General features: G+C 31.2%; 1 protein-coding gene across 2 annotated transcripts; it reads left to right on the top strand.

Moving 5' to 3' along the window:
* Window positions 1–7,860: 7,860 nt before the first annotated feature.
* LOC119605618 (ficolin-2-like) lies at window positions 7,861–11,961 on the top strand. Of its 2 annotated transcripts, none has more exons than XM_037958831.1 (4): window positions 7,861–8,136; window positions 8,212–8,261; window positions 11,154–11,645; window positions 11,728–11,961. In XM_037958831.1, the coding sequence occupies exons 1-4, from the start codon at window positions 7,888–7,890 to the stop codon at window positions 11,861–11,863; spliced, it is 927 nt and encodes a 308-aa protein (XP_037814759.1). In that variant the 5' UTR covers window positions 7,861–7,887; the 3' UTR covers window positions 11,864–11,961. The 2 variants fall into 2 exon arrangements, with proteins under 2 accessions (XP_037814759.1, XP_037814760.1); XM_037958832.1 differs by lacking the exons at window positions 7,861–8,136; window positions 8,212–8,261 and adding exons at window positions 9,039–9,183; window positions 9,314–9,369.
* Window positions 11,962–25,845: the final 13,884 nt, after the last annotated feature.

The following is a 25,845-nucleotide window of genomic DNA, read 5'->3' as shown; positions in this document are numbered from 1 at the left end:
AGTTAGTTAGTTAGTTAGTTAGTTAGTTAGGTTAGTTAGTTAGTTAGTTAGTAGTTAGTTAGTAGTAGTTAGTTAGTTAGTTAGTAGTTAGTTAGTTAGTTAGTTAGTTAGTAGTTAGTTAGTTAGTTAGTAGTTAGTTAGTTAGTTAGTTCGTTAGTTAGTTAGTTAGTTAGTTAGCTAGTAGTTAGGTTAGTTAGTTAGTTAGTAGTTAGTATTAGTTAGTTAGTTAGTTAGTAGTTAGTTAGTTAGTTAGTTAGTTAGTTAGTTAGTTAGTTAGTTAGTTAGTTAGTTAGTTAGTTAGTTAGTTAGTAGTTAGTTAGTTAGTTAGTTAGTTAGTTAGTTAGTTAGTTAGTTAGTTAGTTAGTTAGTTAGTTAGTTAGTTAGTAGTTAGTTAGTTAGTTAGTTAGTTAGTTAGTTAGTTAGTTAGTAGTTAGTTAGTTAGTTAGTTAGTAGTTAGTTAGTTAGTAGTTAGTTAGTTAGTTAGTTAGTTAGTTAGTTAGTTAGTTGTTAGTTAGTTAGTTAGTTAGTTAGTTAGTTAGTTAGTTAGTTAGTTAGTTAGTTCGTTAGTTAGTTAGTTAGTTAGTTTAGTCTAGTTAGTTAGTTAGTTAGTTAGTAGTTAGTTATTTAGTTAGTTAGTTAGTTAGTAGTTAGTTAGTTAGTTAGTTAGTTAGTTAGTTAGTTAGTTAGTTAGTTAGGTAGTAGTTAGTAGTTAGTTAGTTTAGTTGAGATATTTTCATACAATTGGAAGATAACTGTGATATATGAATATTTGCGGCAAAGACATCCTTCAACCAATCGGCCTAATTCCAATCATCCTTGACTAAAAAAATATCCTTCTAAAACGATTTCATCATTATGAGCCGTGTTGTTGTATAAATCTGAATAAATATAGTTCTTCAATAGCTTTCCAAGAACTTCTATATTCTCATATTAAGATAATCTCAATTTCATCATTACCATTGATTTTTTCCTAGAAACAATAGATGTTTGTTGCAAGTCTTATATAACTATTAAATATGTAAGTATTTTCAAATGACATACTTGTCTACTAAACTTGTTAAGGAAATTTGCTTTATAAAGATCTCCAGAGAATATTAACAGTTTAGTCCTGTTCTATTCTACATTTAAGTATTTTATTATAGAAATCCTGTCAACTACTCATACTATACACAACTTATGATTGGAATATACTTATCCTAAAATTCTATCTTGATGAAAGAGTATAAAAACAATAAAAATATATAGGTACTAAAACGATTTGCAATAACAATAACATTTCATAGAATACTACCCCCCTCCCCCCCTAAAGACTCATACATCTATCTAAATATAGATGTATTATCTGGCTATTGTATTATATGAAGTATGGATGTGTGTGTGTGAGAGAGTATAAAAAAGTAATTCAAAATGTTATTCCTTTTTTTGTACACATTTTGTTGTCGTTACAGATAAAACACTGATTACAGTTTCAAGGGGAATGTCATTTTTCATTTTATGCTTTTTCGTTCCAAAGAAGAAAAAAAGGAATGAATTCTTTGAAGAGCAAGTTGTAGCAACAACAATAATACGTTTATGTGTTTTACAACAACTGTTCAATAAAGTTTACCGCTATAAACTTATTTTTTTTTTTCTTTTTTGGCAAGAGAGTGAGTTGTTAAGCAGTGATGGGCAAAATACTAATCTTAATCATGTTACAAATAGAATTCCTATTCTTCTAAAATGTATTTGTTCTCAAAATTTATAATGTTTATAAGTTTTCTTACCCACTGTGCGTACGTGAAATGTCTGTTACATTTCTGTTATTGCAATAAGCAATGAAGGACAAATGTAAATAGATAGTGTGAAACGCAGAAATCGTATAAATCACATAAAAAAATCGTAACGTTTACACGTATTACTTGTATGACAGTTTCGATTTTTTATATATATAATTTTGCATATAAATATTTGGTGTTCCCTTTCAATCTGTTTGGTAACCACCTGAAAGGTTTGGGTTTTAAAGGACATTTATTTTCTTGTTTTCAGCTTATTTAGCACAAAACGAAATTTTTAGCCCCAAAACATGTGATGCATACAACCATATTCTTGGTGTTTTTTTTTACAATTTTTTTGTTATTTCTTATTATTTACTACCAATGGTTTTGTAAAACATATACGAACACAAGGTCGTTAAAACGTACCATTTGCCCATATGTTGTGTTTAATGTTTGGGGAATATTTAATGTCCAAAAAAACAAACATAACACGAACACACACAAACTCCTACAAAACTGCAAAGAGACAGTTGAACAGTTGAAACAGTGAATGTTGGAAACAATTGACATAGCTGAGCAAACAATTGACGCTTCTTCGGCATAATGAAGGTTTTATAAGGACTCGTAGGACTCGTTTGATAACTTAAACACAAAAGCCAGAGTTAGACCCATTTAAACTTTTAAAAGTCTTTTTGCCCCTTTTCAATCCCCTACAAATATCTTTCACTGTTCCTAATTTCAAAACTCTTCGCCAATGTCCTTTATATTTCCCAAAACAATGTGCAGTAGACTTCCAAGTATAAATCGATGTATCTGTGAGTAGTGTGTAAATAAGTACCTGGCATTAGGTTACACATTTAGAAGAGAACGTAAGAGATCTATGACAATTTAAAGGCTTAGCAACAAAAAAAAACATAATGGACTATAAAAAGAAAACAAAACATTTTTCGTAGCAATAGTAAAGTTATCGCAATGAATACGAATATGTAGACACATACTCGTCCTTGTTATAGCTATAAAGAGACAGAGAGCTAGAGTGCATTAAAGTACCAAATCGTACATAGTTTACAATAGACAATCAATGGGACATTGATTGTTAAGGTAATTGTATTACCAATTATCAGGAGGATTTAACACACATTTAACAAAGGATTATTAAGGGAATATGTGTTTGGGAAAATCTGCAGAAGAAATGTTACTATCTGGAGATGGTGTTTATTTAGCAATAACAATTTGGATGTTGGCATTACACACTGTTTTTAAGAGTGAAAGAAAGAGATAATTTAAAGACAAACTATTTAAAACGACAACATTTTAAGCAAAATTGTATAATATGTTTTAAAATTAAAATAAACCTTCGTTTAATTAGGTTTCCATAATCAATTACCTTCAGTATTGAGTTTCCTGTTTAATTGAAACGTTTTGAAATAAAAGGCCTTGCACTTGTACTTGTTTTGCAATGTCATGTGACTCTATTTACGAGGTAATGTATAAGTTGTGGCAGCATTACTGAAAAATTTCCTTGAACGTCATTTGCCATTTTTCCATGGCTCTTTGTTTTTGCTTTTAATGTTAAAGGTTGGCGTGATTTAGCTGTAGCCATTAGCCATGAATATTTGCCAACTCTAATATTAACAGTGGTATCTCGATTAACTTAACTAATGCCAGGATACTAACTAACTAACTAACTAACTAACTAACTAACTAACTAACTAACTAACTAACTAACTACTAACTACTAACTAACTAATAACTAACTAACTACTACTACTAACTAACTAACTAACTAACTACTACTAACTACTAACTAACTAACTAACTAACTAACTAACTAACTAACTAACTAACTAACTAACTAACTAACTACTAACTAACTAACTAACTAACTAACTAACTAACTACTAACTAACTACTACTAACTAACTAACTACTAACTAACTAACTAACTAACTAACTACTAACTAACTAACTACTAACTAACTAACTAACTACTACTACTAACTAACTAACTACTAACTAACTAACTAACTAACTAACTAACTAACTAACTAACTAACTAACTAACTAACTAACTAACTAACTAACTAACTAACTACTAACTAACTACTAACTAACTAACTAACTAACTAACTAACTAACTAACTAACTAACTAACTAACTAACTAACTAACTAACTACTAACTAACTAACTAACTAACTAACTAACTAACTAACTAACTAACTAACTAACTACTAACTAACTAACTAACTAATAACTAACTAACTAACTAACTAACTAACTAACTAACTAACTAACTAACTAACTAACTAACTAACTAACTAACTAACTAACTAACTAACTAACTAACTAACTAACTAACTAACTAACTAACTAACTAACTACTAACTAACTACTAACTAACTAACTAACTACTAACTACTAACTAACTAACTAACTAACTAACTAACTAACTACTAACTAACTAACTAACTAACTAACTAACTAACTAACTAACTAACTAACTAACTAACTAACTAACTAACTACTAACTAACTAACTAACTAACTACTAACTAACTAACTAACTACTAACTAACTAACTAACTAACTAACTAACTAACTAACTAACTAACTACTAACTAACTAACTAACTACTAACTAACTAACTAACTAACTAACTAACTAACTAACTAACTACTAACTAACTAACTAACTAACTAACTAACTAACTAACTAACTAACTACTAACTAACTAACTAACTAACTAACTAACTAACTAACTAACTAACTAACTAACTAACTAACTAACTACTAACTAACTAACTAACTAACTAACTAACTAACTAACTAACTAACTAACTAACTAACTAACTAACTAACTAACTAACTAACTAACTAACTAACTAACTAACTAACTAACTAACTAACTAACTAACTAACTAACTAACTAACTAACTAACTAACTACTAACTAACTAACTAACTAACTAACTAACTAACTAACTAACTAACTAACTAACTAACTAACTAACTAACTAACTAACTAACTAACTAACTAACTACTAACTAACTAACTAACTAACTACTAACTAACTAACTAACTAACCTAACTAACTACTAACTACTAACTAACTAACTAACTAACTAACTAACTAACTAACTAACTAACTACTAACTAACTAACTAACTAACAACTAACTAACTAACTAACTAACTAACTAACTAACTACAACTAACTAACTAACTAACTAACTAACTAACTAACTAACTAACTAACTAACTAACTAACTAACTAACTAACTAACTAACTAACTAACTAACTAACTAAACTAACTAACTAACTAACTAACTAACTAACTACTAACTAACTAACTAACTAACTAACTAACTAACTAACTAACTAACTAACTACTAACTAACTAACTAACTACTAACTAACTAACTAACTAACTAACTAACTAACTAACTAACTAACTAACTAACTAACTAACTAACTAACTACTAACTAACTAACTAACTACTACTAACTAACTAACTAACTAACTAACTAACTAACTAACTAACTAACTAACTAACTAACTAACTAACTAACTAACTAACTAACTAACTAACTAACTAACTAACTAACTAACTAACTAACTAACTAACTAACTAACTAACTAAGACTATAGACTAGACTATAGTCTAGACTTATAAGTTAGAAAAAGTACCGAATTTTTTGTGGTATTTTTAGACCCACCATCAAAAAAGATGGGGGGTATATTGATTTTGTCTTTCCGTGTGTAACACATCGAAATATTGTTCACAGACCCCATAAAGTATATATATTCTGGGACCTCGTAAAATTCTAATGTCCCTCTGTCTGTTGTTTGCACGATAGCGTCCACAAAAAAAGAGATATTGAAATGAAATTTTCCCAAAATAATTTTTATTAATTAGAAATGTTTGGTGTTGAAAATGGTCGAAATCGGTTAACGATTTCACATAGCCGCCATACACATTTACCCCCCGGAATATTGTGTAAAATGCTTCAAACATTCACAAATTCGCTGTTTATGAAGCAAATGGCATAGGTCAGTTTTTTGACTTCCGAAATAAAATTCTGAATTATGGCGGGCATTGGACCACAATTGACCCTACCCCCCATATAAGGTCCCCTTTTGAAAACGACTATAGTGCTGATTACTGGCTTAAAAATACGAATATAGCGATGAAATTTGACACACATAGGTTTCATGCAAGCCAATATCTCTCCAATAAACTTTATGTGGATCGGTATATAATTAACCCTACCCCCCATATAAGGTCCCCTTCAGAAAATTACTTTAACGCTCATTATTGGCGTAAAAATAAGATTATAGAGATGAAATTTGACATAATTAAGTTTTATATGAGTGAAAATCTCTCCACCAAATTTTATGTGGATAGGTCCTTAATTGACCCTACCCCCCATATAAGGCCCCCTCCATAATATTTACTTTAACGCTCATTACTGGCTTAAAAATACGAGTATAGCTATGAAATTTCACTTAAAGATACGAGCATAGCGGCGAAATTTCACAGAAGTAAGTTTTATATAGCCAAAATCTCTACCAAATTTTATGAGGATAGGTCCATAATTGGCCCTACCCGCCCATATAAGGTCCCCGTTTATTATTGGCGTAAAAATACAAGTACAGCAAGGAAATTTGACATAAGTAAGTATCTTAGGAGCCAAAACCTTTCCAGCAAATTTTATGTGGATCGGCCCATAATTGACCCTATTCCCTATATAAGGTCCCTTCCATAAAATTACTTTAACGCTCATTACTGGCTTAAAAATAAGAGTATAAAGATGAAATTTCACAGGAGTAAGTAAGTTGATCGGTCCATAATTTATCCTACCCGCTCATAAAAGTTCCCCTTCTGAAAGTGTCTTTAACACTCATTATTGGCGTAAAAATACGAGTATAGAGAAGAAATTTGACATAAATAAGTATCTTAGGAGCCAAAATCTTTCCACCAAATTTTATGTGAATCGGGCCTTAAATGACCCTATCCCCCATATAAGGTCCCCAACAGAAAATTACTTTAACGCTCATTATTGGCTTAAAAAACGAGTAAATCGATGAAATTCGATATAGTTTTGTATGAACTAACATCTCTCTACAAAATTTTATGGGGATCGGTACATAATTGACCCTACCCTTCATTTAAGTTCTCCAACAGAAAATCACGCTCATTACTGGCTTAAAAGTGCTAGTATATCGATGAAATTCGACACTGATAAGTTCTATAGGAACCGAAATCTCTCTGTCAATTTGTATACGGATCAGTCCATTATAACCCCACCCCATATAAATTCCCCCTCAGAAAATTACTACATCGAGAAAATACGAATACTGCAATGCAAAATCTCTCTACCATATTTTATAAGAATCGGTCCATAATTAACCCTAACCCCATATAATGTCCCTTTAAGAAAATTACTTTAATGCTTATTATTGGCTTAAAAATACAAATACATAGATCTATGAAGTTTGAAATAAATAAGGAACTGAAATCTTCATACCGACTTTTATGAGAATTGGTCGATATATGTATATATAACCCTACTTCCTATATAAATTAATATATTTAATTCGAAAGAGCACTGTCAATAGTTAAACCCCATTAATGGACCTCTTTCAAATAGTACACTGATGTTCTCATTAATATCGATATATAATAATAAAATATTCAAAATATCAAAGTTTATTTATATGGCATTGATTTGATGGTGGGTATATAAGATTCGGCATAGCCGAATTTATATTTTTACTTGTTCGATATCAAAAAGTACTAAAAAATACTAAACTGTACTGTATTTTCCATGCCTGATATAGATTTCCAATGTATCCAGTATACATGGATGACAAGTCCGAACTAACTATTATTTAAACAAAATTTCTTTAAATAATTAGTAACACAAAAGTTTCCACTAACTTTTTTCTCCACCCTACAACTTCTGATTCTACTGTTTGCTTTTCTTATAATTGATTTTCTGCTTTTGCTTATGTACGTCTAAAGGTATTCTCTTCCTTTTTTGAAAACCGTAAACAGCAACTGCATCAAAATGCAAACAAATTTTCCAAATTCAAATTAGTTTTAAACCAACAGCTGAAAGCATTATAACGATGAATTTTCTCATAATTTTATTCATTTTGGCAGTGATACAAAATATAAAAAGTGAAATTGCTTCCGAGACTCCAACACCAGCTACAAATGGTGAAGTGATTGTTAAAAAGAAAATAACTTTGAAAAAGGAAGAATTACAGCCAGCAGCAGCAGCTGTTGTTGCTAGCACTACTACTACTAATACTACAAAGGAGAAGTTGTCTACTACTGCTGTAACTACTCCTTCTCCTTTAACGGTTAAGATAAAAGTATGAAATTGTTTTGTTGTATTGAATTTGTAATGATTTAATTAATAATTCATTTTTTGTGTTGTTGTTTTGCAGGTTTATGATGATAGTGGAGTGAAGAAAAATATTAGTGATTTAAATAAAAGGTAATAAATTTAAGTTGCAAGAATAAGACATATAGATCATTGAATGAACAGATAAATATGGAGACAGACGGACAGACAACACTAGTGTTTTAAAATTTTATATTTATACATTTTAAATAGCTAGAGATATATTTAAACAGTGTCTATTTTTAAATAATATATTAAGATTATATTGATTGCTTATTTATTTTATTTTTTTTGGCACATTGTCTAAGCGTTAGTGATTAGACAGAAAACAATTGGGTTTTGTATGATAAATTTCTGTAAAGAAAATAAAAAATAATTAAGTTTTTCAAAGATATATTCCTTGACTTCGTATTAGTTATATTTGTTTTCAAAGTTACCTTCATTCAATATGTATTATGCTCTCCTTACAAATAAAACATTATCCTTGAATTTTAAAAAGGCCTTGCACTTGTACCTGTTATACAAAGTCATGTACTTTCTCAAAAGTTTTCCTCAATGTCATATGTCAAGTTTTCTAGTTCATTTTTACATTTGAAGAAAAACTTTCAAACGACTGCACATAAACAGTAGAACTTCAATAAACAAAACAACATAACTAAAACAGACTTAAAAAATCTTTGAAAATCTCTAATTAGTTTAACATGAATTGTTATCAAAAAGCAATTAAAATAATCTCAAAATCTATTATTAAAACATATTTAATATCACCACCAATACACTCGCCATTCCACTGTACAATTTTCTTATAATTGATTTTCTCTTTTTTATTCGTTACTCATTCATTCTTTCACATAAAAAGTAAACAACTGCATCGATGTAATGCAAATAAATTTTCTAAATTGCAATTAGTTTGAAAACATCTGTGAAAAGCGCTATTACGATGAATTTTCTTATAATTTTATTTATTTTGGCTACAGCGCGAAATATAAAAAGTGCGCCCGCAACTAATAATGAAGTAAATTTTTAAAGTGAAAATTTTCTAACAACTAAAACTACAAACGAAAGATATTATTTATAATAACAATAAAGCTAATATTTTGTTTTAGTGAATTTTAAATAATTAAATTAATTATTTATTTACTTAGTTGCAGTTTTATGATAATAATGCGCAAAAAGTAAATGTGGGTGATTTAGCTAGAAGGTAATTAATAGAATAAGGAAAAAACGATTTGATGAATTTATATAAAATTTTATGAGGAAAGATCCCAACAAACTAAAGTATACTTGTTATAATTGATAAATATCGCTCATACGCCTAAGGCAAACAAATGTAATGTAAAACGAATTTCTACGTAAATAACTTTCTCGTATATACAGTCTGTGGGTGAAAATGGTTAGTTCAGTTCTAGTTCTGTTCTAGTTCTGTTCTAGTTCTGTTCTAGTTCTGTTCTAGTTATGTTCTAGTTCCGTTCTAGTTCTGTTCTAGTTCTGTTCTAGTTCTGTTCTAGTTCTGTTCTAGTTCTGTTCTAGTTCTGTTCTAGTTCTGTTCTAGTTCTGTTCTAGTTCTGTTCTAGTTCTGTTCTAGTTCTGTTCTAGTTCTGTTCTAGTTCTGTTCTAGTTCGTTCTAGTTCTGTTCTAGTTCTGTTCTAGTTTCTGTTCTAGTTCTGTTCTAGTTCTGTTCTAGTTCTGTTCTAGTTCTGTTCTAGGTCTGTTCTAGTTCTGTTCTAGTTCTGTTCTAGTTCTGTTCTAGTTCTGTTCTAGTTCTGTTCTAGTTCTGTTCTAGTTCTGTTCTAGTTCTGTTCTAGTTCTGTTCTAGTTCTGTTCTAGTTCTGTTCTAGTTCTGTTCTAGTTCTTGTTCTAGTTCTGTTCTAGTTCTGTTCTAGTTCTGTTCTAGTTCTGTTCTAGTTCTGTTCTAGTTCTGTTCTAGTTCTGTTCTAGTTCTGTTCTAGTTCTGTTCTAGTTCTTGTTCTAGTTCTGTTCTAGTTCTGTTCTAGTTCTGTTCTAGTTCTGTTCTAGTTCTGTTCTAGTTCTGTTCTAGTTCTGTTCTAGTTCTGTTCTAGTTCTGTTCTAGTTCTGTTCTAGTTCTGTTCTAGTTCTGTTCTAGTTCTGTTCTAGTTCTGTTCTAGTTCTGTTCTAGTTCTGTTCTAGTTCTGTTCTAGTTCTGTTCTAGTTCTGTTCTAGTTCTGTCTGTTCTGTTTCTAGTTCTGTTCTGTTCTGTTCTAGTTCTGTTCTAGTTCTGTTCTGTTCTGTTCTAGTTCTCTAGTTCTGTTCTAGTTCTGTTCTAGTTCTGTTCTAGTTCTGTTCTAGTTCTTCAGTTCTGTTCTAGTTATGTTCTAGTTCTGTTCTAGTTCTGCTTCTAGTTCTGTTCTAGTTCTGTTCTAGTTCTGTTCTAGTTCTGTTCTAGTTCTGTTCTAGTTCTGTTCTAGTTCTGTTCTAGTTCTGTTCTAGTTCTGTTCTAGTTCTGTTCTAGTTCTGTTCTAGTTCTGTTCTAGTTCTGTTCTGTCTAGTTCTGTTCTAGTTCTGTTCTAGTTCTGTTCTAGTTCTGTTCTAGTTCTGTTCTAGTTCTGTTCTGTTCTAGTTCTGTTCTGTTCTAGTTCTGTTCTAGTTCTGTTCTAGTTTCTGTTCTAGTTTCTGTTCTAGTTCTGTTCTAATTCTGTTCTAGTTCTGTTCTAGTTCTGTTCTAGTTCTGTTCTAGTTCTGTTCTAGTTCTGTTCTAGTTCTGTTCTAGTTCTGTTTTAGTTCTGTTCTAGTTCTGTTCTAGTTCTGTTCTAGTTCTGTTCTAGTTCTGTTCTAGTTCTGTTCTAGTTCTGTTCTAGTTCTGTTCTAGTTCTGTTCTAGTTCTGTTCTAGTTCTGTTCTAGTTCTGTTCTGTTCTATTTCTGTTCTGTTCTGTTCTGTTCTGTTCTAGTTCTGATCTAGTTCTCTTCTAGTTCTGTGATTTTAAAACTAATTTCATGTTTATTTTCCCATTAATATTCATTTCCAGACAAGTCCAACAAGAACTCTTCCTAAAACAACTATTCAACGATGTTGCCTTCATCAAGAGATCCCTGATAAAAATCGTCAATCAAAATCCCGATTGGACGGTCATACAAAGAAGACAAGATGGTTCCGAAGATTTCTATCGCACCTGGGATGAATATAAAGAAGGTTTTGGCAATCCGCATGGTGAATTCTTTATTGGTCTCGATAATCTTTACGAAATGACCGCAGCAGCACCACAGGAATTGTTAATAATATTGGAAGATTTTGAAAATCAAACACGTTATGCTAAATACGATAGATTTGTATTGGGCAGTGAGGATGATAAATTTACCATAGTAGAATTGGGAGAGTATAGTGGTGATGCTGGTGATTCAATGAGTTATCATAAAGGAAGAAAATTCTCTACAAAAGATCAGGATAATGATAATAATCCAACATCGAATTGTGCTAAAGATTATAAGGGTGCCTGGTGGTTTGATAATTGTTATTCAAGGTGAAGTAGCTTTAGTTAAAGGAGTTGTATAAAGGAAATGAAAATTAATTGTAATGATTTTGTTTCCGGTTCCTTTTTTCAGTCATTTGAATGGTCCTTATTTGCGTGGTAAACGTTCTTGCAGAGGTGGCATTAACTGGTATCAATGGCATAATTATATGTATTCTTTAAAATTTGTGGAAATCATGGTAAGACCTATAGCAGAAGAAGAGGAATAGATTGAATTGTTGGTAAAATTTGCAACTAAAAATTTATGTATTTTATTAGATTTTAAGTGAGATTTGATGTTTGAATAAAAAATTTCATGTTATTGTAATCAATTGTTGTTATATATAGAGTAATATATAGAGTAATATTAGCTTAAGGATTTGCAGGATGTTCTTAAATTTAAAATTTATTTTCATTCACTTACATTTGGCAACAATAAATCTCTTAACAAATTGTAATAAATTCCAACTCCAGTGAATAATTTGCCAAAAAATAAAATCTTCTTGTAATACATTTCTAACATTAACAAGAAAATAAAACATTTTGTTAAAATTTATCTAATAAAAAAAAACGTGCAAAATTCACAAAAAAGTTGCCAAAAAACACCTGCAAATCTAAATCTATAACAAGGTGATTTTTATACCTTGACGACCATTAAACAAAATGAGTTTTATACTTAAACATAGGAAAAGGAAAAACATGTCTGGCAAATTTGTATCGCATCTAAGGAAAAGCTAAACCTAAGACAAAAAGTCATAAACTTACAAATCGTTACAGTTCCTTAGTAACACAGGATTTGACAAATACCGACCTTTAAATTCTAGCACAATTTTTATGACTTCATACCAAACAAAAAATACGATTTCTATTTATTACTTTACTTTTTATATTTATTTTAGTTGTGTTGTTGTTGTCTTCCTATGAGCTTTCCTAAAAAAGGTATTAACTAACGACAACTTGTAATACATTTGCCCCTGTTTTGATGTCTTAGTAAAGAGTCATTATGAGGACACGACATCATTCGAAGACGTCTTTGGTTTAAAAACAGTTTTTCAAAAAGGATTTAATGGAAATTGTTACGACCACTTTTCTTTAGCAATTGAGCTGTAGTGCAGCAGTGCGTATTTGTCGTTTTTTTTCCTTTTCTTCTCTAGCTTTCAATTCGATAATAATCCTCTACAAATTGTGGCAATTTTCCAGAGCTACCTTTAAGAATTGTCAGCCATAGGAAAACTAAATGTAAAGAGTATTTGTACAAAAAAGTGGGATTTTTTAAATTGTTTTTTTTGCAGCATAAAACTTTTGTCGTTACTTTTTAAACTCATATCAGTAATAAAGAGCAAAATAATAGCATACATTTAGGAAATGAAACGCGTAATATTAAAAGATTGTATTGGTTTGGTTGTCATGGAGACTCTGACCACCAACTAAGCATTCGTTTATGCTTGATTATGAGGAATTAAGACTCCTGCTCTATACCGATCTCAGTTGTTCCAGAATTAAGGCGAGGAACCTTCAAATATAACGTTCTTGCGTTATCCTGCAACCACGTCATTAATTGCGCCTCTTAGAATGTCGTCCAAAGCTACCATATTTACAAATTGATTCAAGGAATCCCACACTTCAATACGTTTGCTTTCCTCTTGACATGTCAACTGCGTGATATTAAGGTTTGGTTAACTTCTCTGGTGACATCCTAAAAGAAACTGTTTAGTAAACATTACGTTTTTTTCCTTGACTGGAAGAGCCTTCTTTTCTTAGGGAAGCATTTTGAAAGCTTAAAATGTTTCCTCACTGGTTATCGCCAACGTTGGAGCATCATAATTGGCATAGTTTTAAGGTTTCTTTATCCATACCCCTACTGCAAACATACCCGACTTGCAACAAGTTCGAAAGGCTAGAGTTCGGAGGACTTCTTTCTCATATTCGTGGGCTTGGATAGAGATTGAGAATCCAAGTACAAAAGGCTAACGCTTTGAAGTCTTTCTTTCTACTTTGGAATTTATAAACAGTCGTTACTTGCGCTCTATCGACTGCGATGCTAAGAATTAACTAACGCTTCATTCTTCCTCCCCTGGTCAGGTTACCTTGATGAACTTTCCCTATCTTGATGTTATTACTACCAATATCTCTAGTCTGATGGGACAATAAACTGGTAATGATGAAATGTATCCTCCATCTTTTCTTGGAATGTTTTGACATGGGGTCGAACCAAGGAACCGCATAATCTGGTACCACGAGAAACGGTAGCCTACAGGGTAGAGTCTCGGACTTTTTCTTGTCTCGGTTATTGGAGAGGTCTCATCGGGGTACACTGTGGTTTAAACCCTAACTCGTGGGAAGAGAATATTGGTTAAAAGACTGATGAAAGGTAAAGTCTATAATTCGATATAAGTTCGGTGTTGTTGTCGAATGAATGAGAAGTATGCTGGGTTGAATGTTGATGGATGAAAGGTATCTTATACAAGTAATATCATTAAATTTTCCTTCCTTGTTCGAGTATGTTCAGGGTGTTCTCTGAACAGCGAACAGTGCTTTCTCTGTGTGAAAGAACTAGTTCTCGGTTGCATGTTTCAGTCTCCAGTCGATGATGCCGAATCAACAGAGGCCATCCCATCCTAGTGATTGTAAGCAACGGGGTATCAATGTTCGGAGATTAGAAAGCTTGAGTATATGACAAAAGTCTTGTATATGGACCGGCAGAATCAAGTATAAAAATTGCCGCCGGCTTGTAAGAATTTCAAAGCTGAGATGTTGAGTCATTTAATCAGCTCACCCTGTGGTTGTAACAGTACCACCATGAAAGTAGGCCTCCAAGGCAAGTATTCAAGTAAATCACTTCGACATCTCTACTTCCTTCGTCCAGGGTGTGAAAATTATTAATGACGACTTCGCTGGTTTTAGCTGCAGGTTTTGCGCAGTGAAAAACTGATGTATTTCATCGCACAGTTCATTAACGTTGTGATCCGTTGCCACCCACCTCCTTGTCGAGGTACGTAGAGTTTAAAGAGATAGAATTAAATTGGCGATAAAAAGCCGCCTTGATGTATACCTTATTTAACTTTCACTTTAAGACCATCCAGGGTCTGAAACGGGGATGTCTGCGAATTAAATAAAGAATCTATTCACGTTCTTCCTCTGGTTGTAGAGTGACCGAACTGTAGAGCACAACTTACAAAAACCGGATCTCAAGTTGCAGTTGTAATCTTCTGCTCTAATCATCTTTTTCATGTTTGGAAGTTGATCAGATTAGCAATCACCATTCTAGTGACAGGCCAGTCCGCAAATTGAATAGCGACATTCTTAGTCTGGTGGGAGAGGTCTAAGTATGGAACACAGTTGCACGTCTTATCTAGTGATCTTTGGCAATTGATCAGAACAGCACTAGCTACAACGGGAATATCTGTAAATTGAATGGAGACTCTTCGTCTGGTTGAAGAGAGATCGAACTGTGGAACACTACTAACTAATACTAAGCAAGCTTGCGCAATTATCCACGTACATATACCACGCTTAACACAAAAATGCATGCAGAGGACCTTACAAAGTCGGAAACGGGGATGTCAGACAAAATCTATCAACATTCTTCGTCTGGTTAGTGAAGAATCGAATGGAACTTCACTTTAATAATACCCGATTAGGAAACGGAGATGTCTACATAATCTAACACTCTAACAACACCCGATCTCAAGTTGCAGTTGTGTACATTCAGTGTACAGATATCTTGTTTAACTAGCCAAAAGCACGCGAGAACCGTTCAGGTTAGGAAACTGAGATGTCTGTAAATTGATGGAGATTCTAGTGATCTAGTGATCTAGTCATCTTTTCCATGTTTGGAAGTTGATCAGAACAGCTATTGTAATGTCAAGCAAGTTTGCACAGTTACCAATAATCCGTGTGCATTCATTATCATTCAGTGTTTGGCAGCTTAAAAGAACTACACTAGCTAGCAAGCTTCCGCAGCTTCCAAAAAGTCGCATCATCATTTAGTGTAACCACGCGAGAACCATTCCGTTTCGAAAACTGAGATGTCTGGAAATTTATGAAGATTCTATCAACATTTTTCGTCTGGTTGGAGAGAGATCGAACTGTGAACTACAACTTACTAATCATTTGTGTACAGATACCCACGCGAGAACAGTTCAGGTTCGAAAACTGAGATGTCTGCAAATTAATGGAGACTCTTTCAACATTCTTCGCCTCGTTGGAGAGAGATCAAACGACGAAACAGAACATAGTTTCACCTCATTTCATGTTTCATTTGCGATCTAGTGATCTAGTCATCTTTTCCATGTTTGGCAGTTGATCAGAGCTGCACTAGCTATTGTAATGTCAGACGAGTTTGCGCAGTTACCAATAATCCATGTGACGGCATCATCACTCAGTGTGCAGAAGTTGGGTTCTACAATCTTTTCCGCCAGTAAACGTGCATATCTAGCACTCCCCTAAGCAAGAGTAGCGGAGCTGATGGTGGGCGTTGAAATTCCCCAGCGATATCGGGACAATGATATTGGTTTCCGAAGTTAGGATCTTGAAAACGAGCTCTTTACTTCAGGTGTTGTAAATGATGAAGGCAAAGACTCCACCGTGACTTCTGCTTAAGATTACTCTATCACCAATCATATTCAACAAACCGCTCTAATATGGATGAATGGAGTCTAAAGAATACATTAATCCCAACATAATCAATCAATCAATAATCCTAGATTGGAATATTTTAAAGAATAACGACCAAGCCTGTCTAGGAATCCTGTCTGTCTGGGAGCCTTAAACTTTTTGTAAAAGTAGCTATGGGAGATTGGTCATATAACTCCAGCATACTCAAAGTTCCCAAACGTTCTTGATGTCAGCCTGTGCTATAATTTTATCCAAATTGCATACAAAATTATAATCTTACATTTAACAATTGCTACTAATTTTTTTCGCTTTTTTGTCTATATGTTCCTAACAAGTATTACCCCCATCTCAAGAAAAAATTGAAAGCTTAGTTATTTGTGATGATTGGCATAAAATCCTACATTTATCCTTAGTATGTATCTTTAGAAAAAATAACAAAAAAAAGAAACATTGAAGGAAAAGACAAAATCTTCGATAGATGGTTTAGAGAGAGTTAAAGATATTGCGTATGTATTTGTTTAAGGGATTATTTTGAAATTTGTCTACGTGTGTTTTTGTTTTTGCTTGTATTAGTACTAGTAGCTATTTATTGTAAATGTGTTTGTATAGGCTTTGGTAAATAGCTGGGATTCCTTGTCTATTCCCTTATCTTTACTACCATAATTTTCAATACGTTTTAAAGGTCATATGATGGTAATAAGTATGTACTTTTTAAAGTTTTTTTTTTTTGGGGGGTTTTCTCTCAAAATATAAGGTTCATTGTTTTATTGACTAAACTATGGAACAGCTTTCTTTATTTTTTGGAAAGAAAAAGGGTTTTTACTCTTATTTTGATTCGTATTTTTCCTTCAAAATAAAGTTACTTTTTCGAATGAGATGGCAAAGTTTTCATAATGCCACTACTGATGGGCTTGCTGTGATATTGCTGTAGTTTTGATGCGGATGTTTTTGATGATAATGATGACGACAATACAATACTAGTTGTTGCTTTTGCTGCTGATGATGATGCTAATGTTGTTGATGAAGAAGATGTTTATCAAATGACTTGTTTACTTTGAAATAGTAAAGTAACTTTTTAAGTAAATGACTAGTTATTTGTTGTTGTTGATAAGTTTATTTTAGACAGAAAATCCCATAATGAGATTGATTTTCGTTATTCTTTCTTTTTTTTTCTGTTTGTCTATTGCTTAAATAAGAGGGTCTTTAAAGGATTTTAAAATAGCAAATAAGCTTTTAAAATTTCTTTTCTTTACATAAAGCCTAAAAGTAGACAATACATTATTTTAGAAGGTAAGAGTTTGAGCGTGTTTTCTGTTTGTAAGGATGTTTGTGTGTTAACAGGAAATTAAAGAATATTAAGCTAACAAATGATTTTTTATTAAAAAATAAATAAATAACAAACAAGAAAATTCGATTTATATTCTACGATTTACTAATAAGTAAAAAAACAATTCCATTATTGTGATAAAAAAAAATTAAGATTTATATAACATAGAAAACGGCAGGACTCTTCAAAATTTCACTAAATATATCGAACAGGAGGCCCATCTTTAAAACCTAAACTCGATTACTTCTTGACCACGTGCAGTTGTTTAATCCACCCACTGAGTGCTCATACACTCCACTGATTTAGACTTTAAACTCAAAATAAATGTTCCAGATTTTGCCAAATTTGTTATATATATTTAATTAAGCTTAAAAGAAACTGTTGTTATATGTTTAGTAAACATTTGCTTAGGTACTTATTACTTCCAAGAATATAAATTTAATTCTACAACAAGTAGCATTAACAAACAAATTTTCAGAGTAACTTCTTGAAGTATGTAAATTTATATTCGAATTCCTTTTAAAATTAAAAAGAAAATTTAATTTTCATATAAAATAAATAAGTACATATCATATAAAATTATGAAATAAAATACTGAAGAATTCCTTTTGGTTGTGTTTGGTTAAATTTATAAACAAAAATAGACTGGCTTGAAAAAATTCACAAATTTAAATTAAGCTAATTTCAGTTCTAGTTCAGTTCTAGTTCAGTTCTAGTTCAGTTCTAGTTCAGTTCTAGTTCAGTTCTAGTTCAGTTCTAGTTCAGTTCTAGTTCAGTTCTAGTTCAGTTCTAGTTCAGTTCTAGTTCAGTTCTAGTTCAGTTCTAGTTCAGTTCTAGTTCAGTTCTAGTTCAGTTCTAGTTCAGTTCTAGTTCAGTTCGAGTTCAGTTCAGTTCAGTTCTAGTTCAGTTCTAGTTCAGTTCTAGTTCAGTTCTAGTTCAGTTCTAGTTCAGTTCTAGTGTTCAGTTCTAGTTCAGTTCTAGTTCAGTTCTAGTTCAGTTCTAGTTCAGTTCTAGTTCAGTTCTAGTTCAGTTCTAGTTCAGTTCTAGTTCAGTTCTAGTTCAGTTCTAGTTCAGTTCTAGTTCAGTTCTAGTTCAGTTCTAGTTCAGTTCTAGTTCAGTTCTAGTTCAGTTCTAGTTCAGTTCTAGTTCAGTTCTAGTTCAGTTCTAGTTCAGTTCTAGTTCAGTTCTAGTTCAGTTCTAGTTCAGTTCTAGTTCTAGTTCAGTTCTAGTTCAGTTCTAGTTCAGTTCTAGTTCAGTTCTAGTTCAGTTCTAGTTCAGTTCTAGTTCAGTTCTAGTTCAGTTCTAGTTCAGTTCTAGTTCAGTTCTAGTTCAGTTCTAGTTCAGTTCTAGTTCAGTTCTAGTTCAGTTCTAGTTCAGTTCTAGTTCAGTTCTAGTTCAGTTCTAGTTCAGTTCTAGTTTTCAGTTCTAGTTCAGTTCTAGTTCAGTTCTAGTTCAGTTCTAGTTCAGTTCTAGTTCAGTTCTAGTTCAGTTCTAGTTCAGTTCTAGTTCAGTTCTAGTTCAGTTCTAGTTCAGTTCTAGTTCAGTTCTAGTTCAGTTCTAGTTCAGTTCTAGTTCAGTTCTAGTTCAGTTCTAGTTCAGTTCTAGTTCAGTTCTAGTTCAGTTCTAGTTCAGTTCTAGTTCAGTTCTAGTTCAGTTTAGTTCAGTTCTAGTTCAGTTCTAGTTCAGTTCTAGTTCAGTTCTAGTTCAGTTCTAGTTCAGTTCTAGTTCAGTTCTAGTTCAGTTCTAGTTCAGTTCTAGTTCAGTTCTAGTTCAGTTCTAGTTCAGTTCTAGTTCAGTTCTAGTTCAGTTCTAGTTCAGTTCTAGTTCAGTTCTAGTTCAGTTCTAGTTCTAGTTCAGTTCTAGTTCAGTTCTAGTTCAGTTTCAGTTCTAGTTCAGTTCTAGTTCAGTTCTAGTTCTAGTTCAGTTCTAGTTCAGTTCTAGTTCAGTTCTTTCAGTTCTAGTTCAGTTCTAGTTCAGTTCTAGTTCAGTTCTAGTTCAGTTCTAGTTCTAGTTCAGTTCTAGTTCAGTTCTAGTTCTAGTTCAGTTCTAGTTCAGTTCTAGTTCAGTTCAGTTAGTTCAGTTCAGTCTAGTTCAGTTCTAGTTCAGTTCTAGTTCAGTTCTAGTTCAGTTCTAGTTCAGTTCTAGTTCAGTTCTAGTTCAGTTCTAGTTCAGTTCTAGTTCAGTTCTAGTTCAGTTCTAGTTCAGTTCTAGTTCAGTTCTAGTTCAGTTCTAGTTCAGTTCTAGTTCAGTTCTAGTTCAGTTCTAGTTCAGTTCTAGTTCAGTTCTAGTTCAGTTCTAGTTCAGTTCTAGTTCAGTTCTAGTTCAGTTCTAGTTCAGTTCTAGTTCAGTTCTAGTTCAGTTCTAGTTCAGTTCTAGTTCAGTTCTAGTTCAGTTCTAGTTCAGTTCTAGTTCAGTTCTAGTTCAGTTCTAGTTCAGTTCTAGTTCAGTTCTAGTTCAGTTCTAGTTCAGTTCTAGTTCAGTTCTAGTTCAGTTCTAGTTCAGTTCTAGTTCAGTTCTAGTTCAGTTCTAGTTCAGTTCTAGTTCAGTTCTAGTTCAGTTCTAGTTCAGTTCTAGTTCAGTTCTAGTTCAGTTCTAGTTCAGTTCTAGTTCAGTTCTAGTTCAGTTCTAGTTCAGTTCTAGTTCAGTTCTAGTTCAGTTCTAGTTCAGTTCTAGTTCAGTTCTAGTTCAGTTCTAGTTCAGTTCTAGTTCAGTTCTAGTTCAGTTCTAGTTCAGTTCTAGTTCAGTTCTAGTTCAGTTCTAGTTCAGTTCTAGTTCAGTTCTAGTTCAGTTCTAGTTAGTTCTAGTTCAGTTCTAGTTCAGTTCTAGTTCAGTTCTAGTTCAGTTCTAGTTCAGTTCTAGTTCAGTTCGTTCAGTTCTAGTTCAGTTCTAGTTCAGTTCTAGTTCAGTTCTAGTTCAGTTCTAGTTCACTTCTAGTTCAGTTCTAGTTCAGTTCTAGTTCACTTCTAGTTCAGTTCTAATTCAGTTCTAGTTCAGTTCTAGTTCAGTTCTAGTTCAATTTTACTTCGAATTCACTATTAATTTTTAACGTCTTTAGCGCATGAGTTATATAATTTAAAAAAATTCCTCATTATTCGATTTTTCGTAAGCCAGTGTAATGAAATTTTGTTCCTATAAAAAAAAATCGTTCAAACTCACCTTGTGTTTAAGGGGGAACAGACACAATATCAAAAGAGAAAGATTATGGGAAAAAACTTCATGTATTGTTGTATATACAAGTGTATTTTATGCTTACTGTCAGTATAAATATGTCTGTCTATCCTACAGCCGTTTCAAAAGTGTATTTGTCCGTTATGCATTATGTACACATTTACAAACTTACATATACGTATTTGTAAGAGATTGTAACACGTGGCGTATGATTTATTATAAAATACCAAAATATTTATTTACTTTCTTTTGCTTCCTTTTTTTTCTCCTTTTCAACCTGTACATTTTCATAACAATATGTTTGTATACCGATTTATACAAACAGAATTCTGACATTCTTATTGTAATAAATATGAGTTTATATAAACAGAGATATCTCAAGAATTTGTAATTAAATTTTAAATAATATTTTTAAGAATTTAGAAAAAAACTAAGAAAATATTTTGACATAAAATCTTTGAAATTAAAAATCTTAACAACTACCAGAAATCTTTGTATTCAAAGCTAATTTAGTAAACTTTTTTTGATTTAATGAACAAAGTTGAAACCTGAGATCCATTTATATCACCTGCATTTAGTTCCCACTTCCTATTCAAGAGCTGCCCTAAATTTTCTAAAACAAAATCGTACTGTGTAATCAGACTGTATTGTATATGTTGTTGTTTTTTCCATCAGTTTGAATTTCCTTTTTGTATTTGTGTTGCTGTGATTGCTAATGTTGTGCTTGTTTGTCCAGTTTTATCAGAAATCTTTACTACCTGGTAATCTTTTACATTTCTACATTTTGATGTCAGTAGTTGTATTTACTTATTTTCTTGTTTGTATTGTCTGCTTTAAAGAGAACAAATGGATAAATCTGGGACAAATTTACTTTGGAAAATGCAACATTTCCAGGGAAAGATGTTTAAGAATTTTAAGCAAAGACTTCTTTAAATTATCGGCAAGAACTAAACTAACTAACTAACTAACGAACTAACTAACTAACTAACTAACTACCTAACTAACTAAACTACTAACTAACTACCTAACTAACTAACTAACTAACTAACTAACGAACTAACTAACTAACTACGAACTACTAACTAACTAACTAACTACTAACTAACTAACTAACTAACTACTAACTAACTAACTAACTAACTAACTAACTAACTAACTACTAACTAACTAACTAACTAACTAACTAACTAACTAACTAACTAACTAACCAACTAACTAACTAACTACTAACTAACAACTAACTAACTAACTAACGAACTAACTAACTAACTAACTAACTAACTAACTAACTACTAACTACTAACTAACTAACTAACTAACTAACTAACTATAACTAACTAACTAACTAACTACTAACTAACTAACTACTAACTAACTAACTAACTAACTAACTAACTAACTACTACCTAACTAACTAACTAAACTAACTACTACTAACTAACTAACTAACTAACTAACTAACTAACTAACTAATACTAACTAATAACTAAACTAACTAACTAACTAACTAAACTAACTAACTAACTACTAACTAACTAACTAACTAACTAACTAACTAACTAACTAACTAACTAACTAACTACTAACACTAACTAACTAACTAACTAACTACCTACCTAACTAACTAACTAACTAACTAACTAACTAACTAACTAACTAACTAACTAACTAACTAACTACTAACTAACTAACTAACTAACTAACTAACTAACTAACTAACTAACTAACTACTAACTAACTACTAACTAACTACGAACTAACTAACTAACTAACACTAACTAACTACTACTAACTAACTAACTAACTAACTAACTAACTAACTAACTACTAACTAACTAACTAACTAACTAACTACTAACTAACTAACTAACTACTAACTACTAACTAACTAACTAACTAACTAACTACTAACACTAACTAACTAACTAACTAACTAACTAACTAACTAACTAACTACTACTAACTACTAACTAACTAACTACTAACTAACTAATACTAACTAACTACCTATAACTAACTAACTAACTAACTAACTAACTAACTACTAACTAACTAACTACTAACTAACTAACTAACTAACTAACTAACTAACTACTAACTAACTAAAACTAACTAACTAACTAACTAACTAACTAACTAACTAACTAACTAACTAACTACTAACTACTAACTACTAACTAACTAACTAACTACTACTAACTAACTACTAACTACTAACTACCTACTAACTAACTAACTAACTAACTACTAACTAACTAACTAACTAACTAACTACTACTACTAACTAACTAACTAACTAACTAACTAACTACTAACTAACTAACTAACTAACTAACAACTACTAACTAACTAACTAACTACTACTACACTAACTACTAACTAACTAACTAACTAAACTACTACTACTACTACTAACTACTAACTAACTAACTAACTACAACTAACTAACTAACTAACTAACTACTAACTAACTACTAACTAACTACTACTAACTAACTAACTAACTAACAACTAACAACTAACTAACTAACTAACTAACTAACTAACTAACAACTACTAACTAACTAATAACTAACACTAACTAACAACTAACTAACTAACTAACTAACTAACTAACTAACTAACTAACTAACTAACTAACTAACTAACTAACCTAACTAACTAACTAACTAACTAACTAACTAACTAACTAACTAACTAACATAACTAACTAACTAACTAACTAACTACTAACTAACTAACTAACTAACTAACTAACTAACTAACTAACTAACTAACTAACTAACTAACTAACTAACTAACTAACTAACTAACTAACTAACTAACTACCTAACTAACTAACTAACTAACTAACTAACTAACTAACTGACTAACTAACTAACTAACTAACTAACTACTAACTAACTAACTAACTAACTACTATTGTGCTTATACTTTGTTCTTTGTAGAAACAAAACGGAGCAAGATCAACGAATTACGTACGTAGCTATGATTTCTTTTATTTGTTTAAGACGAAATCAGAGATGAAAAATGTTGTGTGAAAAATTAAGCAGGGATAGACATAAAATCAATAGGAAAGGATTTTTGACAACATACTGATTCTATTAATATTTAAAAGAATGGGAATTTCTGGTACTTTTTCGATATTTGAATGGTACTTTTGTGATTTTCTTCTGCAAATGGTACTTTTTGAATAATTAAACGTAAATATTAAACGTAGAGACATAGAATTAAAGATGCAGAGTGTTTTGAATGAAAATCTCAAAAAGGGGACTTTCTGGTACAATTTCCAATTGGTATTTTCTGATTTTTTGTAGTAAAATACGTATGGACTGTATTTTTCAGACCCATTGTGATTTGTATCAAGTTTTTTTTTTTCTTAAAAAATAACACAATAACTATTAAATCTTGATAAAGTGTGGCAAGAAAAAAAATTATGTATTAATTTTTTTAATATTCTTTTCTTTACAATTTTATGTTTTTCTTAAGAATTTTTTTATAAAAACAAATGATAAGCAAATGTTGTTAAAACAAAGGATCATTCTTTATATTTACAACGTAATCTTTTGTTTATTATTTTTTATGGCTAAAAGATATTAAAAAAAATATTTTTTTGTCAAATGTAAATTGAATTAAACAAAATTTGTAAATTCTTATAAGGCAATATTTAAAACTAAAGATAGGTTTGTAACTTATATAATTCTATATATAACATATAACATTTTGAATAACAATAAAACTTCCATGGAAAACTTTTAGTAGCAACAACAAATTTTGGCAATATTCTACTAGACTGCAGTACATTAACCAAATGTTACATTTAGATAATGTAGTTATTGAAACCTTCCAACTTCCTCCCACTACTTTTTATTTAACTTGGCTAACAGCCAACAATTAGCAAAACTATAACAAATAAAACTTTAACAATTGACACAATTTGAATACATACCACACCAATACAACTGAAAATTCTTAATTAAAATATTTTATAAATTTTCTATGATAAAAACTAACAAAATCTAATGGCCACTATTATTTCCTTTTAGAACATTTACATACATACATACATACATAATTCCCACTAAAAATTAAAACAAAATAAAACTGTTAAAAATAACTGCCACGACAATTACTCGACAAAACAGTTTCCTTCTACTGTCTATAACAAAATTAAAGTTTCCTTTTACGTCTGCATCGACAATTTGTGTTGAGTTTTAAACGCATACCAACAAAAACACACATATACTCACTGCAAACATAAAAACGGAAGTCTAACAATAGCTTCCGGTGTGGAAGTAAAGTGCGCGTACATAAACATGAACATTTTTTTGTTCTCTTTTATTTATGTAGAATTTTTTTAGTTTTCTTTTTTTTAGTAGACTTTTATTACATGTTGTAAATGTTGTAGATGTGACAAGTAGAAATTTAACAAACGAAATTTATTGCTGGCATAATGACAAGATTGCCAACAATTTGTTTTAGTTAGTAATTTCTAACAGACATTTTTAGTTTGTTTTAGAGAGCCGGCTATTATAGCAATTAATAAAGAAACACAAATGTAGGACGGAAACTAAACTAAAGACATTTTGAAATGAAAAATAAAATCGAAAGGTTTTAATGCTTTAAATGTGTATTTTTCATAAATTTTCAAGTGCAAACTAAATACTTTTTCTTCAACAATAAATTTAATACTAGTTCAGTTCTAGTTCAGTTCTAGTTCAGTTCTGTTCATTCTAGTTCAGTTCTAGTTCAGTTCTAGTTCAGTTCTAGTATTCAGTCTAGTTCAGTTCTAGTTCAGTTCTAGTTCAGTTCTAGTTCAGATCTAGTTCAGTTATAGTTTCAGTTCTAGGTTCGTTCTAGTTCAGTTCTAGTTCAGTGTTCTAGTTCAGTTCTAGTTCAGTTCTAGTTCTAGTTCAGTTCTAGTTCAGTAGTTCAGTTCTAGTTCAGTTCTAGTTCAGTTCTAGTTCAGTTCTAGTTCAGTTCTAGTTCAGTTCTAGTTCAGTTCTAGTTCAGTTCTAGTTCAGTTCTAGTTCAGTTCTAGTTCAGTTCTAGTTCAGTTCTAGTTCAGTTCTAGTTCAGTTCTAGTTCAGTTCTAGTTCA

Source organism: Lucilia sericata, unplaced genomic scaffold (assembly GCF_015586225.1).
Source record: "Lucilia sericata isolate MDLA Ls3-8-SP2 unplaced genomic scaffold, ASM1558622v1 Contig000502F_arrow, whole genome shotgun sequence".
Taxonomy (NCBI): Eukaryota; Metazoa; Arthropoda; class Insecta; order Diptera; family Calliphoridae; genus Lucilia; species Lucilia sericata.
The sequence above is the reverse complement of the archived record's forward strand: the minus strand, read 5'-3'. Positions and strand labels throughout refer to the sequence as shown.